This window comes from Colletes gigas, unplaced genomic scaffold (assembly GCF_013123115.1).
Source record: "Colletes gigas isolate AHSC1104 unplaced genomic scaffold, ASM1312311v1 Colletes_gigas_Sc00008, whole genome shotgun sequence".
Lineage (NCBI taxonomy): Eukaryota > Metazoa > Arthropoda > Insecta > Hymenoptera > Colletidae > Colletes > Colletes gigas.
Window position 1 is genome coordinate 418,349 of NW_025106637.1, and position 17,200 is coordinate 435,548.

At 38.5% G+C, this 17,200-nt stretch overlaps 2 protein-coding genes across 5 annotated transcripts; both read right to left on the reverse strand.

The window, feature by feature from the left end:
- Nucleotides 1-2,752: 2,752 nt before the first annotated feature.
- On the reverse strand, nucleotides 2,753-10,941 carry LOC122396772 (protein bicaudal D). Of its 3 annotated transcripts, XM_043395429.1 has the most exons (8): nucleotides 10,474-10,941; nucleotides 10,028-10,168; nucleotides 9,103-9,939; nucleotides 8,891-9,037; nucleotides 8,624-8,656; nucleotides 7,536-7,965; nucleotides 7,205-7,459; nucleotides 2,753-6,699 (listed from the first exon to the last, which is right to left on the reverse strand). In XM_043395429.1, the coding sequence occupies exons 1-8, from the start codon at nucleotides 10,681-10,683 to the stop codon at nucleotides 6,419-6,421; spliced, it is 2,334 nt and encodes a 777-aa protein (XP_043251364.1). In that variant the 5' UTR covers nucleotides 10,684-10,941; the 3' UTR covers nucleotides 2,753-6,418. The 3 variants fall into 3 exon arrangements, with proteins under 3 accessions (XP_043251364.1, XP_043251367.1, XP_043251366.1); XM_043395432.1 differs by lacking the exon at nucleotides 8,624-8,656; XM_043395431.1 differs by lacking the exon at nucleotides 8,624-8,656 and having other exon boundaries at nucleotides 8,891-9,061.
- Nucleotides 10,942-14,154: 3,213 nt separating this feature from the next.
- On the reverse strand, nucleotides 14,155-17,106 carry LOC122397072 (CCHC-type zinc finger protein CG3800). 2 transcript variants are annotated; one of them, XM_043395930.1, is made up of 3 exons: nucleotides 16,686-17,106; nucleotides 15,303-15,556; nucleotides 14,155-15,202 (listed from the first exon to the last, which is right to left on the reverse strand). In XM_043395930.1, the coding sequence occupies exons 2-3, from the start codon at nucleotides 15,543-15,545 to the stop codon at nucleotides 14,978-14,980; spliced, it is 468 nt and encodes a 155-aa protein (XP_043251865.1). In that variant the 5' UTR covers nucleotides 15,546-15,556; nucleotides 16,686-17,106; the 3' UTR covers nucleotides 14,155-14,977. The 2 variants fall into 2 exon arrangements, with proteins under 2 accessions (XP_043251865.1, XP_043251866.1); XM_043395931.1 differs by lacking the exon at nucleotides 16,686-17,106 and adding an exon at nucleotides 16,136-16,374.
- Nucleotides 17,107-17,200: the final 94 nt, after the last annotated feature.

Consider the following 17,200-nt stretch of genomic DNA (forward strand, 5'->3'; position numbering starts at 1 on the left):
ACCAGCAGGAGCACGTAGTAATCGTTGTACGTTGTTGGAAGCATCATTGGTGGTCAGCAGAAGGGTCAGCAGGGGTCGGGGCGGTCAGGGGGGGTCAGCAGGGGTCAGCAGGGGACAGTAGAGGCCTGCAGAGGGATGCAGAGGCAAGCAGAGACCAGCAGGAGCACGTAGTAATCGTTGTACGTTGTTGGAAGCATCAGTGGTGGTCAGCAGGGGTCAGCAGAAGGGTTAGCAGGGGTTAGGGGGGTCAGGGGTGTCAGCAGGGGCCAGCAGGGGGCAGTAGAGGCCTGCAGAGGGATGCAGAGGCAAGCAGAGACCAGCAGGAGCACGTAGTAATCGTTGTACGTTGTTGGAAGCATCAGTGGTGGTCAGCAGGGGTCAGCAGAAGGGTCAGCTGGAGTCAGGGGGGTCAGGGAGGGTTAGCAGGGGTCAGCAGGGGGCAGTAGAGGCCTGCAGAGGGATGCAGAGGCAAGCAGAGACCAGCAGGAGCACGTAGTAATCGTTGTACGTTGTTGAAAGCATCAGTGGTGGTCAGCAGTGGTCAGCAGAGGGATGCAGAGGCAAGCAGAGACCAGCAGGAACACGTAGTAATCGTTGTACGTTGTTGGAAGCATCAGTGGTGGTCAGCAGTGGTCAGCAGAGGGATGCAGAGGCAAGCAGAGGCCAGCAGGAGCCAGTAGAGGCTTCTCTTCCTCGATTCTCCGAAGCTGTCCCAAGTAATTTCGCACCATCTCGTGGGAGTCGATAGAGAAAGTCTCGCATTTGCCTTCTCGATCTTGAACAACTGAAATGCGACGACCCTCGAGCTTATAAATAACCGCGAAACATTCCCTCTTGGAGCAACGCGCTATTACATCTATATAGCCCCTACAATGGGGATCTTGTTCATGTGACAGACGTTGCTCCAATCTAATCGAAAAGTGTTAATTGATATCAGCTCGTTTCCATTGGATTCGCAGTTTTACAGTCATTCGCGTAATCGAATACAAGCCCACAGTCGCAACAACAACTATGCGCGATCTGCAAGGGCAAGGTGTTGTTTCTCTCGCGTACAGTAATTCGACAAACATTATCCAAACGTTAAGGATATCATCATTTATTTCTATTAAAATTATTACCAGTATAGGTAGCAATTATTACGGCTAAGTTACTTTTCTATAATACCAGAAAGAAAGAAACTTAAAAGTAGCAAAGAGGAAGGATCGATCGCAAACGGGACGTACGAAAACACCGTCGCTCGTGTTACAAATGATTATATTTCACTTTATGTTACAAAAAGAATCTCTACTGCGGATAATGTCCCATCAGTTAAATAACGTTTAACACCAGGCACCGAGGATGTAACCTGAAATCAACACGCCGTTTACGCGTTCGCTTTCTTCGTTTCCCCATTGTAGATAATGTGTCGCTGAACATCTACTTAATGTCTACTACCGATAAATCTACTTAACACGACTGACGCTCTCGTCTGATCTTAGTATTCTCGATAAACGTGGGAAGAACTCGCGAGTTCGTTACGATCGGTCTCTACGATACAAGTGTTGTTACAAGTAGTTGTCTTACTTGACGGCTAAAACGAAAATATATAGCTGGATTGCTCGGAAATATAAATCGTCGATCAAAGTCTTCGGTGTTCCTGTCTCTTATCGTACGTTCGAAAATTTATCGTGGCGTAATACTAAAGTGCATTTACAGTATTTACAATGACTTTGGGTCCTTGGGGATCGAATACGCTGTCTGACTAAACAGAATGACAAAGATACGTGTCTTCCAAGTTTGTTCAATGAAGAAGACGAGTCGTTGAACCCATATTAAGAAATATGGACGAAACGTTGCTTGTAATTCGTCTACGAAACATGGACACTAAGTCCCTGCGTGGAAAAGACATTCTTTGGATGGCGATGTTAGACTATAGCTAAAATAATCGGTTCGAATACGTTTCGTTAATTTCTAACACGACAGTCTTCGACATTGAAATAAAAAGAAACGTGATCAAGGGGAACAGAACAACTAGGACGAAGCGTTCCCGATTAAATGCAACGCGTGGACCCTGTTAAAGTGCAAAGAAACACAGAAACGTCCTCGATAACGCTTAAAACCCATCTTAGCCACTTGATTTCCGACGGCCCAATTAACAATACCCAGCACAAGTTACGCAGTCGGTTAAATCGTTTTATTCTACGCCATTACAGCTAGTCTTACTCGGCACTCGAGTGTTTCTTTATTCCTAACGTTCATATAATACGATCTAAAAGTCGAACGCACACCACTGCCAGGAAGTGAACTAGAATTCGGACGCAATCGTAGCTTTTACGGAAGCCTTGAGCAGATCTACCTGCCAGGCGTTATCGATACATCTCTTTAGCTTCCGGCAGGCAGACGCCGATCTTCTCTTAATGATCCTTTCGTTCGACTTTCGCTTATTCTTTCTTACACACCCCCCTCTCCCTCCCTCCCTTTTACATCGAATCGTTTCGATCGTATCTTCCTCACGAATGTAAAAATATAATGGTACCTCTTCGATACGACGTTAAACAATCGTTTAGATAATTTCTTTTTCTCTTAACCGTACAAGCTCGATGAAGAATAGAAGGAAACGCGCGTTCTATCATTTTTCTATCCGGCGCCGGTTCGCGGCGAGTTCGACCAATTAAATTAATTCTAATCGTTTTATGTCGCTGTTATTGTCAAAGATGGAATAGCTTATTATTAGTAATTTCCCTTTTAAATATCAAAGACAATTGGATTTTTGTTTCAACCGCGAACGTGTCACGCGCCGGGTCTAAAGAAGCAGAGAAGAAACATTCATGGACAGAAAGGAGTCTCGAGATTTAATTATCTTCTCCTTCGAAATAACAACACGGCCGATTCTTCGTTTCGAATAGCGCTATTTGTGAAAGAAAGGATATATTCGACGGATCCCCTTTCAGAGAATTGAACGGAGCAACGTCTACGAAGAGTCATCGACGATACGTAATCGCGCCAAGGAACTTTACGAAGGACGTCAAGTGTGTGAAGGATAGATCCCTCGAAAGGACAGAATGTCTTTGGCAGAAGTAATTTACAGGTTTGCGCTTTGGCGACTGAATTTCGTTCGTTCGTGGAAAACGTACGCTAAAATATGTATAATCGTTGTGTTCAAAGACGCCCGTACTTTGAAGTTTCACCCCACCATGGTCCACACCTGTCTTTAACTATCGACTGGTCACGACACTTAAATCAATACTTAGGAAAAGAATATTCTTTCTAAATACTTGATTCGTTTACTTTTTTCGAGGGTGACTTTTAAGAAAGCGGAACACTGATATCGCGACGAGGCGGAGGTGGGGGCCGCAATGGCTAAATATTTTACAATATACATGTTGTGATTCGCGTTTTATCGTCGAAACGAACGGCGTTTCGAGTCGCCATTGAACAGCGCGGACGGCAAGGCAAAAAGTTGAGGACGAATTTCTTTACATCAAGGACGAAGTCAGAAGAAGAATATTAACTAATGGCGTTGAAGAGAGTGATCGATAAACGAAAGAATTTCTTCTTTGGCTCGTTCCTGGCAGTAGCGTGGGGGGGGCAGGGAAGGGACGGTGGTTTGAGACTGGCTCGGTTTATGGACACAAATTAGAACCACCCGTGTCTACCGTGCAAAATCTAATCGAACGAACACGTCACAAATTCAGAAACTATCCAACTTTCATTTTATCGTATTTTATCGTTGAGTAATGCTCGCTGAAGAGCAACGAAATTGGAAGCCGCAATCTCTGATTCCGATCAGCATCGTAGACACAGGCGGAATAACTATATGGTATAAATATAATAATAGCGACAATTAACCAATCAATTGACAGTCAATGAACGATCGATAAATTCTCTTTAGGTACTCATATGAATTCCGCGATGAAGCTGGCAGCAATATCGCAATAATAAATATACAATTGTAGTATTGTAAGATAATAATAAAGATAATAATACTAATAGTGCTAGTAACAAATTTAATTAAAAACGGTTTACGATAACCGTACATTGTCACGTACACATGCAGGATATACTTTGTATTGTATAAAAATTTCACCATGAATCAGCGAAATAAATATTAGTCTCATAAAAGCGTAGATTCGCCAAAAGTAAAGTGTATCTAATATATGTATAATAAATATACAAATAGAAAATTAGTTTAGTAATATCTTTCAGCAAGAATATTTTATACGAAATTATCTTTTAAATATCCTGCATAATGTTTATGAAAGCCTAATTAATTAAATCTGTTAGTAAATTTCGCAGACGTTGGATGCGTATAAAATTATTTTTAAGTCATTCTTATTTGTGGTGTACAAATGAACGTCGCACGCCGTTTCACACTCTCCATTTTCTTTCTCTTCATGTACTCGTCTTCGTGACATTCTGCATCGACAGAACGAAATGAAAAAAAGTATATGCAGAGAGGAACAGTGAAATTAACTCGATGATAACAAGAAATGTACAAAACAACGGGCGCATCGGGTGTCAAAGACGGAAGTAGAAAGTGGCGTATATCCGTGAACGATATACAGCCATTTCCGATTACAATCGATGATTGATGCTTTTTTTTTTTGCACACTTTTTTACTAGCTGCACCAAATCTTACAAAACGAGATCGGTTAAAATTATGCATTGGTCGATATTAAAAGCAATAGCTACTGGTATTAATAAAACAAATTGTTAAAATAGATATAAATAGAAGTATAAATTAATAACGACTAAAAATACATTAATAAATCTACGTTGAATGCCGTATTAGCGTTAATAACTATAAATATGTAAAGAAGGCATCCTTGGTCTGTTTGAATGTGGCGCGATCTCCATAGGTGGCGCTAGTAAATGCGACATTTATTTGAAAGAGCGATTAGTGTACAAGAAGGGTGTGAATAAGAACATTGAATCTTGTTTCTTTGTTTTTACAGGTAGAATTGACTGTCAATTCATTAAGTAGTCATATTGCATTGCGTTGAATTTAATAAAAGTCTTTGTTTTTACAGAGAAACACTTCTACTTATTTTACACCACCAACCTACCGATAAATAATACATTATAAAACAACAATCAATGTTCTTATTCGCACCCTTCTTGTACACTAATCACTCTTTCAAATAAATGTCGCATTTACCCTCGACTCGTCACTCTAGCGCCACGTACGGAGATCGCGACATACTACTCCACGCGCCACATTCAAACAGACTAAGGATACCTTCCTTACAAATATAATAAAAAGCTGCCAAAAATTTAATAAAATTCAATTAAAGCCTATTTAGGCCAAGTTACGCGATAATGAAAAATTCTATCTCGACTGAAAAAGTAGTTGAAATGCCATGTACCAAAAAAAACAAAACTGAAAAACGTGCCTGAATAAAAAATAGGAATATTTGTAGACGATGAAACAATATATATGTTTTTTTTTTTTTGCTTTTTTTCGTTATCAGACGATGTTATTCATCTTTGAGAAACTACTTGGAGAATGGGTCCCTAAGTTCTGTTACTTCTGCTACTCTGTACTCGTCAAATCTACACGTCTACGGTGTTCCATTCTACTTTGATTATAAACGCTACTGTCGAGCACAATAATATTGTCCCTATGGTATGCAATGTAAAATTCTTATTTCTCATGTTCGGCTACCTAAAACCAGTATACGTTCATTTAATCATGCATCCTCGTTGATGCAAAAAACTTGCATCGATCTTATACAATTATTATAACCATACGAGCCAACCATGCAGAATATTCTCTATGTGGTTACAATGATACTGGACATCGTACTGAAAAGTGTAAATCCTCGCTACGAAAGGATATGACTGTTAAAACGTAGAAATAAACACATATACAATTAACGTATCTTTCTTAACAAGAAAGAGTAATTGAACAGAATAATAGAATTATTTAAATAATCCCGTGTAAATAAATCTTTGAGCACAGAATGTTTCTTTTTTCTCGCTGTAATCCCGTGTTGTCAACTGCTCGAAATAAAAAATCTTACAAACGGAAAACGCATTCTATGCTTGTCAGGCATCTTTACTAACAACATTGGTAACAGAGAAGGCAGAGCTTTCTAAAAAAACCTCTACGACATGGAGCAACATCGACGCAAGAAAATATGAACATTTTAATGATAGAAAATGTTTCATTTTCCCAACGAGGACAACGTCTGTCTTTCTTCGTACGAAACTGCTGGTTGTCTTGTCCGAATTTTGTAAAAATATCCAGTTCGATCCGCTTTCTATTCTACGTTACGAATATACCCGACAAAAAGAATTTCAAACAAACACGCGTAACGCTAGATCGTTCTCTAAGTGTTTTCTAATCGCGTAGTTTGACAACGAGCAGTAAAAAATATTGAAAAGTTCAAAATCCTCGTTTTTCTCAGAATATCTTGCTCCACATCTTAATCATTTTCTAGAAGAAATCTCTGCCTAAATGAGAACGGTTCGTCTGTTGGGACAATCGCACTCTACCTCGTCCGTTCGCGCTGGTGGCGTGTCTTCGGGTGTTCCGTAACTCTCGATCGACTTCCAGTTCCTCCAGTTTCATCGTCAGGCCGAGCTTTTGTTGCACGGCGAGCCGCAGAAGCTGATTCAACGTTTTCCTGTCGTCTTCCGCTACCGCTAGCTGACGTTGGAGTTCATCGACTTGAGTTACGTATTCTTCGCAGCGTGCGGCGAACATCGCACGCAGACCTGAGAAGTGTTGTTAGCAGGTATTAACACCGAATACAAATAGGCACGTAACACGGAACCGTTAACATTGTAAAGTAACAATTATATTAGTTGCGTGAAAGAGAAACATTTACGAAAAATTTACACGAGAAACCATATAGAAATTAGTGCAAGTTCCATAGCTAACTGGTTTTATTTTTCTCTATTACTAGCAACAAAGATCATAGTGATTGATGACACAATGAACAGTTAATTCTTTTTGCTACAAAACGAAGCAATATCGTTGATAACAAACTCTCAATGCAACTGCGAAATCGATTGTAGCGCAACCCATTAAAAGCAATAAAATGTACATAAATGCTAATAATAATTGTTAATTTTACATTAATATGTTAGTGCAACGATGTTAGCGAAACAAAATAAAAAAAATATATAAATTAATAATAAATTCGTAGAATATAATACAGACTTTACCGAATCTCGAATATCGCTGGTGTAAAAATATAGAAAATAAGAGTTAACTTACTCGAGAATGTTGCAGCATTTTCTTTCAACATTCGAAGCTCGTTCCTCAGTTTCAACATGGTTTCGTTGACGATACTCTTCTCGTTTTCGTATTTGCTCTTTAAGTTTGTGAGTGCCACTTCCGCTGTATTCTTATTCGACTTCAATACTGTTCTCAAAGTAGCGATTTGCTCGCGTTTAGCCGACAGCAGAGCCTTTAACTTGATTACTTGTTCCTGTAAGTCGGTTATCTCTACCTTGTTGTCGTTTACAGATCCTATTGCAATTTACAATAAAAAAGAATATTTAATATATTACAGAGAGACGAAGCAAGCAGAATTCGTTCGACTCACCTTCGCAAACGTTACAAACGTTCGATTGTATTCCCTTCATCTTTGAAAGTCCAATTGTATGCTCTACAGCGATTCGAAGATGTTTTATCTGATCCATTGCAGTTTCTATATGCTTCGCAATTTCTTTCGCTTTGCTCAAACTTTCTAAATCCTTAATCTGAATGTCCGTTTTGAACGAAGTTCTACACCACTCTATCTTTCCATTTTCTTCTTCCTTTTCGGGAACGATCTTTTCGTGATCGAGGACCACCCGCGAAGGAATTTCTCCGTTCACCGTACAAACGTGATGATAAAGCTGAGCGAGCTCGTCGGAGATATTCTGCAAGTCGTTTTGAGCAGAGTCGAGAAAACCGCCAGCTTCCACAGCGAGTTTCGAGAGAGTAGCAATATCGGATTCAAGTTGTACGCTTCTTTGTTCCGTATCTAAAAGCTGAAATATAATAGATCATGTTTATACCGTTAAATTATTATTACACGTTGATCTTATTCGTTATAAAGTTACTATGTTTGTCACTTGTTGCATATTCATTGGAAATGTACGTTTAAAACTTTCATTTTAAAGGCAGATTTTTTTGTATTTTAGGAAAACATTACTTGACAGCTGAAGTAACTTTGCAAGACTGTACAAGATAATATATAGAATATCTGTTTGAACATCGTGCAAACAGGCTCTGTGAGTCTGACTCATGCTACGTTAGATGCAAGTGAAACAAGTAGAAAGACAGTATCCACTGAGTTTTTTGTTCCTAAGCACATTCTATTTTAAAGCCACAGTGCATAGCGATCGAGATCCGTACGTTTGTTTGAGCATTTGATAACATTCATATAGGCACTGTTGTATCAAACAACCCGTTTGTGAAAATAACGAGTAATATTTTCACAAAGGAGTTCACGATTTCGGAAACGATGATGTATTCGTCAGTAGCTGTAGCAACATGTATAGTTAAGAATTTGAAAATATCAATAAAGCAATACAAGATGGGTTGTTAGGACACTAAAAAGCAATCTGTACGGATCATTAAAGGAGCCAAAAGACAAATGGTTATTAAATAATTGGTAAATACGTCAAAGGGACCACACGTTCCAACCTTTTCTCGAAGGCTCTTCTCTGACTCGGGGATCTGAAACGCCATAATTTCTATTCAAAGTCTAAATTTTGTTAATTGTCATTGTGCCAGAAGAATCACAGTTTATTATACTCTTGTTACCTCCACGTATTAAGCAAAATTGCCAGTGGAAACTTAATGAGTAAACAACTTACATTTCTGTTCTTCGTCATATTTGCCGCGATAATGCTGTTTATAAATTTATGGAATAAATAGCCTTGCGTGAAAATTAAAAGAAAAGCTATATACCTTATTTCGGAGATTTGTTAACTCTGTTCGTAATTGCTGCGTCGAATCGGATATGGTTAAGCCATTTTCTAGTTCGGCCAAGTCCTTTTGAAGTTGATTTACTTCGCGCGCGGACATGGTACTCCATTGTCGATACTGCATAATAGCCTGGAATAAAACATGAAATGATTGCTAAATATTTAAAACTGTTTGGAAATGTTTTCCATGCATACTTGGTTCAACTTATCCAATGTTGTCTCGTCGGTTTGCTTTTCGGGCAACTTGGAATGAAGGTGATGTAACGATTGCACATGGGCTGCTAATTGTACTATACGCGCAACAAAAGACTGCAATTCGTTTTGACTTTTTTCAACCGCGTATTGCGATTCCCGTAAATTTTGCGTGAGGTGAGCCTTTTCAGACTCTGCTAGCTCCAACTGTTTCTCCAGCTTCTTCAATTCGTTCAGATGGATTTCAGAAAACAAATCGACTTGCTTGTCGGTAGCCGAGGTGCCCGGTTCTTGGGTTTTTAAATCTGCTTCGATTCTACGTAATGCCGGGGAATCGTCTTCCCCGTCGCTACATATTGTTTGATCCTCCGTAATTCCTCTGATCGAAAGTGCAAGATTGCTAAGATTATAAATCGACTCGCTATTAATTTTTTGATCAAGCTCCTTCTTAAGAGCATATTTTGCTTCGCGTTCAGCCTGCAAAGACTCGAGCGCCTCTTCCATTTGCTTCTCAGCAATGTGTTTTAAATTCGCTAATTCTTCCACTTGGCTATTCAGAAGTTCCACCTCTTCTGTTAGTCTTCTTATTTCGTGTTTGGCACCTTCGAATTCCACTTGACTGGATCGCAAACCGGACACCTGTTTTTGCAACGAGATATTTTCGTCTTCCAGTTCCGAGTAATCTTGAAGAAGCCGAGCCTCGCGAAATCTACATTCGCGTAACATAGTATGTAACGATTTTCTTTCTGTCTCTGCTTGCTGATGATCCTTTCCAACTTCTTCTCGTTCTTGGAGCGCGTGATCACGTTCCGCTTGCACACGCTCCAATTCATGACGCAACTAAAAAAAAGAAGATTTATAATTAAGAACTACATAAGTGCACAATTGTTATCATTTTTACATGTCCTTTCAATAATAAAACACGTACTTGCTTCGTTTCATTTTCTAATTCAATAATTTGCGTTTGGAGAGATGTTTCTCGCGCAGCACTTTCATGTAGGAGACTCTCTTCTTGCTCTATACCGCTTTTTGTAGTCAGTTTTGTAGTTGTCTGAAACTTTGCTAAAGCCTACAAAAATAAAAATTTTTTTTTTTAATACTATTTAAAAACTATTGACTTTCTTCCATCAGAGAAATCAGATAACTCTTGCACTTATCATTAACAAAACTTCTTTGGCATTATAAGTATATTTAACGGTGTTATTGGAGCACGGTAAGATTACTATACTAATAAATACGCTCCTCTTCGCGATAAGTATGCGGCGGAGAAACTAAAAACTTCAAAATGAAATCAACGTTCGAAGAGAAACTTCATAGAAACTAAAATTAAAGTAATTTACATGCATCGAAGTACGTAAAGAAAGTCGAGTTAACCTCTTGCGTGATTTCCAATTCATGTTTCGTGTTTTCGTAGAGGGCTTCGAGTTTGGTGCATCTTTTGTTTAGGATCTTTTTCTCCTCGAGCAAAGCAAGACCGTATTCGGCGGATTGTAACCGTTCCGTGGATGCTAAATCTAATTCCCGTGAAAGCCTCTCGATCTCGATCCGTAGGTTTTCTATCGTACTACCGTCCGTCGTGGCCATGTCTGTGCGCACCGTCCAATATCACTTCGCTCCTTTTCCCGTCGAATGCTTCCTCGTCGTTACCGCAAATATATCGAAACATCGGCGAACGTAATATATTTCGAACGCAAACGCATCATGCGACAAATTCGTGACGCGATTTCCTTAGCGTATGCCCACTTTTCAAAGTCTTACATCTTCCGAGAATTCACGGCCGTTTGACAGACGTGAGATTAAACTGAAAGGGCACGGGCAAAATCAGACGAACCGGATGGATACATATTCTTTCGCATGTTCCGTGTTCCTAGTTTCGTTCCGTTATTCCATCGTTCCGTTCCAACATATCATATATATATATACATATATACTTGCATACATATATGTATGTAGTAGTTGCATATTACTACTTAATATACTTTTCACGTTGTTATATACGATAACGTATTTATGTTAATATAATACCGACATCGAGATATTAAAGTTAAACAGAAAAAACGTACTTTGACCTTTAATTTCCACAACGTAATTTTACACACGAACGTCGTGTTATCTAAAGACGAAAAAACCTGACTGTCCGTTCACAAGCAGGCATTTTGTCGTAGATTATGATATCATGCTTTTTAAATGGCAGAAAAATTACTTTTAGCACAGGCGATACTCTGTTTTTTGTACATATATTAGCCTGGCATAAATGATTAAGTTAATATACGAGGCTTGTTGCTCACACAGTCAAGCCAGCCAGAGATGGTAAATTTCTGTTTCTTATTGGGCCCATAAAAGCTTATTTGTATAATTACCCCATCATAAAAATGCGCACATTACAAATTAGTCTATAGGGAGAAGTTTTATTCATTTATGGTTGAATTAAGATCTGGCTGGCTGGCCATGCGAATAACCTGAGACACGAGGTTCCAAATTGAGCTCGTGAAATGCTCGAGCCTTTTGTGTAAAACGTTTATGCATACGGTTCCTCCGGTTTGCTATTATTTCATGATAGTTGTAGATTTCAACAATAAAGAAACGAGAAACGACCGCTCGACAACCCTCATCGGTTCATACCTACGAGTTCCCACGAATAAACACCGTATAATACTAATTTGTTTCGTTTTATTAAAAATTATAAAATATGTTATGTTATATAAATTTTTAAACTTAAACACTAAAAATCTCGATTAATGTTTTCGTCTAAAAAGAACCAACATCCACAATTATTTACTGAAGCTATGATATAAACACAATAGGAATCATTGTATAGGTAGAATAACTCAAGTTTTATCGAATTGCTTGTTATCATTTGTAAAAAAAACGTAAATATTACAGCATACGCACCTATGAGTAAACACAAAAACGAAATGTTCGATTAAAAATAAACACCACATAATAGTATACGTACAAAAGGATTAACAACTAAAAGGGAAAGCATACAGTTACATTTTATTAATAATCGATCTACTTTTCCAACTGAAATATAAATAATACAGATGAAGTATCTTATATCGTACACCTCCTTATTCGTAGATGCCAGTAATAGTGGGGAAACAGAAAAAAAAAAAAACAAGACCTCGTCTTTGCCTCTCCGTACACATTCTATTTCAAAAATTCAGTTTAAAAACATAACTTCAAATACTCCGCAATCCTTTATTACTTTGTAGCTTATTTTTTTTCCTCTTCATCCTCTTCATCTTCTTCCTTTAAGTATTAATAGATTAATATAAGTCGAGCTGTGATCGGTCATGCACCGATCGAATTAGTTCATACACTGTAACAGTCGTATTCTTTACAATATTCGTACGTAAGTCTTGTAGCAGAGACAAAAGCGCAGGTGCCCTATCGCACTCATTTTTTTATGCTTATCTGAACCTCCGGTGCCACCAATGAACCTCACACCTAAATCGTATATTTCCAAGTATGTTTTCCCCTCGGATATCCTACATAGTAAGACATCGTTTTTACACGATATATCATTTATCCGTGTATATGCATGTTCAAACTGTACAACATATCGGTAAAAGAAACAAAGGAAAATGTTTACACGGATTCTCGATCTTTTCTTTAAATTACGCAATCCAATGAGAGCACCAAAGGTTACGGTCCATTAGCGAAATACAATTTTTGATCCTCCAAATCTCGTCAGACGCACTAGCGCACTGATTGCTACTACCAAAACCATGTATGAGATCGGTTTAAGTCCCGAACAGTTGTGTATAAAATTGTTGCAGGACACCCTTTTACTACACAATACAACGCACAAAGGCGTTCAGTTCCACCGAGTCAGGCACGCCTGGCTTCTGAACAGTAATACACATTGTCGCTGCTGGCAAAAGTATCGATATACCGTGTACAAGTCGTGCATGTGAACATCCATAAACGATTGCATTCTAATGAATGGTTTTAAAAAGAAAAACAAATACTTGGAAATGTAACTACCACATGGATCGACACATACATAACGTGTTCACGCTGAATCTACCTAGAATGGGATAGGTGATCTTCGAACCATCTTCTCGTTAATTCAAATCAAATCACTCGTTCGTTCGAACGAGTGACAAAGTATCAGGAAATTCGATTAATTTATACTCCAACACTGCTCGTATTTATAAACACGTTGTCACCATCAAATTAGTTGCACTTTATTTCTGCTTTCTATTAGGACTTATTCGTTTTCTCTCTTCATTTTTAGAAAAAACCTTCCGTAACTTTATATTTGTAGTAAACCTAATAATCCCCTAGCAACGTTCGAAGAATTGAAAACTTTTTAATTCACAACATTTAAATTTTGTTGGCGTTTCATGATTTTCCTCAGTAGTCGTTCGACAAAAAAATGCTAGACAAATTGTATCTAAAAATTTTTCGTTCTACAACTTATAAAAAAGATTAATGCAGTACTTTATACATGAAAAATATAATCTTTCTTTTTTTCTGTGATGTATAAATAAAAGAATAATTGGGATTAGTCACCAGCAACGACCAGAGTATATCTAGCTTTTTACAGTACAAAATACAGCTCCTGCACATACGTATGCATATATGTATACACATATGCGCATATATATATATACATATACCTAGTAACGAAATATTTCACCATATGTAAGGATATAGTAAGGTAAAATGCAACTACATTCTTTGAAATTCGTAACAATCACTGACAATATGAACAATGGCGACTCTCAGTATAACAATTATGATTTTACGTACAAAATGTGCAAACTTGTATAGACCTCTGTGTTTATATGTATATATACATATATACGCTGCGATGACGATCATACCAGTCCTTGCATTCATTTTCACTTAAAGAATCTGACATACAAAGCATACATATTTTGTTCTAGTTTATCAGAATTTAAAATAATAATCTCAAGTATAACTGTATATAAACTCGTAAACACTGATAATCCTACAATTGTGCAGTTCTTGTTGACATCTGAAACTGGGTTTGTCATGAAATAATGGTTCAACGATCCTCATTACATCCTTACACATTAAAAATTGGCGTTACTAAACTTTATTTATATGTATTCAGGGCCGGCATGTTCATTTCCTTTCCCATTAATTCTGAAATTTTTTTTTTGTCTCGAGTTGCTAGAGAGTTCGAGAGGGAGGACCGGATACAAGATGCGTGGATGTGAGAAAGGAACATAAGTTTTACCTGTCTCCATTTTTCATAGTCATTGTATCTCTCTCTCGTGAAAAATGTAACTGTCCTTTCGATTCAATCGTCTTTCCTAATTTAAAGTATGAACGTTCAACAAGTGTAATATTATTGCCAGTCGGACTGACAAAATACGTCATAAAATGTTTACTTGGACAAATTTTTTTTATAAAGCATATTAAGAATCCATACATCTTGCATCACAAAAACAATGCGCGTACGAGATAGTTTGAAGGTCAAGGGACAGAGGATTCATGTCTCTACTCTAATTCAATCGAATGTTTATAATATTATTACATCGTATAGTGTGTGTATTCATGTAATGCTTGGATGTGTCCTATGTGTAAATGTACTTTGTGCGCGCGCGCGCATGTATGGTGTAGTGTAACAGCAATAAAAACAAAGACATCATAAGAAAAAACCCTTGCGAAGAGAACAACGATGTATAGAGGGGAAGGAAATTAGGAATAAAATGGGTTCCGGGAGTTGGGCATGGAGAGATAGAAATTCGAACGACTATGACAAAACGCGTTTTTAGCGATTATACGCATCAACGAGACATACGTTCGCACATCCCTACCTAGCTACAATCCCCGGTAGTAGCGCGCGCGACGGTAAACGGCTTATCGTTAAGCGAGCGGCACGGATTCCAGTCATATCCTACTTCCTCTCATCCTGATCACATTCACGGCTTATGTGACCAGTCTTGCCACAGATGTAGCATGTCTTTCCTCCAGCCTCGGTACAGTTGCGAGCGATATGACCTGTCTTATTACAATTGTAGCAACTTTGCATCGCGAAACGTCCAGAATCATTACCGCCTTCTGGGCAGCTGCGTGCAATATGACCAGTCTTGTTGCAGTTGTAACAGCTCATCTCTGGACCCTGTTAAAATCATTTTCAATTATGATACAGAACTTTATTATTTCTATTATACGTCATACATTGCTTGTATAGAACAATCATATTAGTAATTTCTAATGACCTGTTGGCAGTCCTTTGCGATGTGCCCAACACCGTTACAGCGATAGCAAAGATCTTGATCCTCTTTACATTCACGTGCAAAATGTCCAAATTGGTTGCACTTGTAGCATTTGTCTCTACCGCGTGGGAAACCACCTTCTCGGTCACGTCCACGGTCGCTTCTACCACCTCCTCCACCACCTTGTGGACACTCCCGTGCGTAATGACCCATCCGGTTACATTTGTAACAAGCGCTCGAACTCATTTTTTATAAATCTGCATAAAACAACGATTAATCATCCTTTGATGTATATTTATCAATATGTATGCAGGCGTTTGTCTATATGAATCTTTGTTCCGTATCAATAATGGTTTGAAATCGACTTGAATTTTAAATTAAATTTGAAAATATTACAGATTAAATTAGATTCATTCTGTAACTAAGATGTAGTGCAAAAATGAAACAATATATAAAAAAAGTTTAACTAATTTTTTTAATTGTAAGAAATATAAAATTAATGCACAGCATCGAATAAATTGTTAAAATATTTTTAACAACTTTTCAAATTTCAAATTATCGAGGATGCTCGATATAGAATGGGAGAAAATTTGATGATGCAAAAGTATATGTGGTTAAACAATACATACGTACGTCCGGCAATATTACTCGGAATGAAGCATAGAATGAAGTATGAAAAATAAAGTATAGGAAACTATAAGAGCACGGAACTACAAGTTCCCATGGCTAGGGAAACGAAGAAAAAATATTTCCCTTTTCCTTTTACCGTCGAAAACCATAAAAATCATTATATATACGTAATACGAGGGGGAAATATTCAAAGAAATATAAATTACTTTAAATAAGAGCATAAAATGGCATCGTGCATCCATCCATATTCGTCAAGTACATAAAATACACGTGTCGTGGTAGGCGTCGTGCACAAGGACGTAGCTTCGGTTTCAAGATTTCGATAACGCAGGAATATTCTGCGGGAGAATTAATATCCGATGTTCGACCATTTTTACGTAAAACTCTCAGAAATTGCCGTCCATCGTACAACGTGGCTCTATCGCCCCCACTTTGCAGCGATGGTACGCAAGTACGCCACGGCGCGAAGATGGCATCCAAGACTGACGCCGTACTGCGCTTTTTTTGCCTCGCCAAAGAAAAGATCGGCCGAGGGCGAGGTACACATGCACGGGTCAACGGAACGAAGCGAACCAAACGACGAAAACGAATTTTCTCTACGAAATCGGGAAATGAAATAAAATATTCCTTTGCTACGGGACGAAAAATTCACTCGGCAAAGTCTAGGACCACGTGTGGAATTGCACAGAAAGAACCGCGGACTCGGAATCACGACGGCGTATAGCATCATTCTTTACTGGCGAGATAGCGACTTACCTCCGGTGCCTGATGTATATGCACGATGAATCCTCCTTTCCTTGGGTTTCGCCGACGCGTCGGGGACAATGGGTCCGCGGGAAGTAGTGTTTTCCTGGGAAAACTCGAACCGATACTCAGCCGGATGACTGCGGCGACCATCGACTACAAGACGAAAGACCGACCAATCGTCGCTACGTTGCCCGCCAAACTCCCGTTGCAAATGTGGTGACGATATTTTAGAAACTCGCCACCAGGGGGCTATGAACAGTGGCCAATTCTCACAAATTCTTTAATAGTATCGAATTCCTTTAATTAAAAAAAATCCTTTTACATCCATACGCCCCTGCGTCTAAAGTAGAATCTGCTAGATAAACTCTACTAACGAATCCAACTATTTATAGCAAACCTCGAACGAAACCCAACTTTTTTTCACCTGTTCCTTTCCACTCTACTCCAAACACTAACTTCAACCGCTACACATCGACGAACGCCACTCTTCCTATTGCAACTAGGTATGGGTGAACAACTTAAAT

Coding starts and splice junctions, on each gene's coding strand:
- LOC122396772 (XM_043395429.1), bottom strand. CDS start 10,683: ATGGCCACGACGGACGGTAGTACGATAGAAAACCTACGGATCGAGATC. Junction 8,657..8,890: donor TAACAAATCTCCGAAATAAG/GTATATAGCTTT, acceptor ATGGCGTTTCAG/ATCCCCGAGTCAGAGAAGAG. Junction 7,460..7,535: donor CGTTTGTAACGTTTGCGAAG/GTGAGTCGAACG, acceptor AAATTGCAATAG/GATCTGTAAACGACAACAAG.
- LOC122397072 (XM_043395930.1), bottom strand. CDS start 15,545: ATGAGTTCGAGCGCTTGTTACAAATGTAACCGGATGGGTCATTACGCA. Junction 15,203..15,302: donor TCGCAAAGGACTGCCAACAG/GTCATTAGAAAT, acceptor TGATTTTAACAG/GGTCCAGAGATGAGCTGTTA.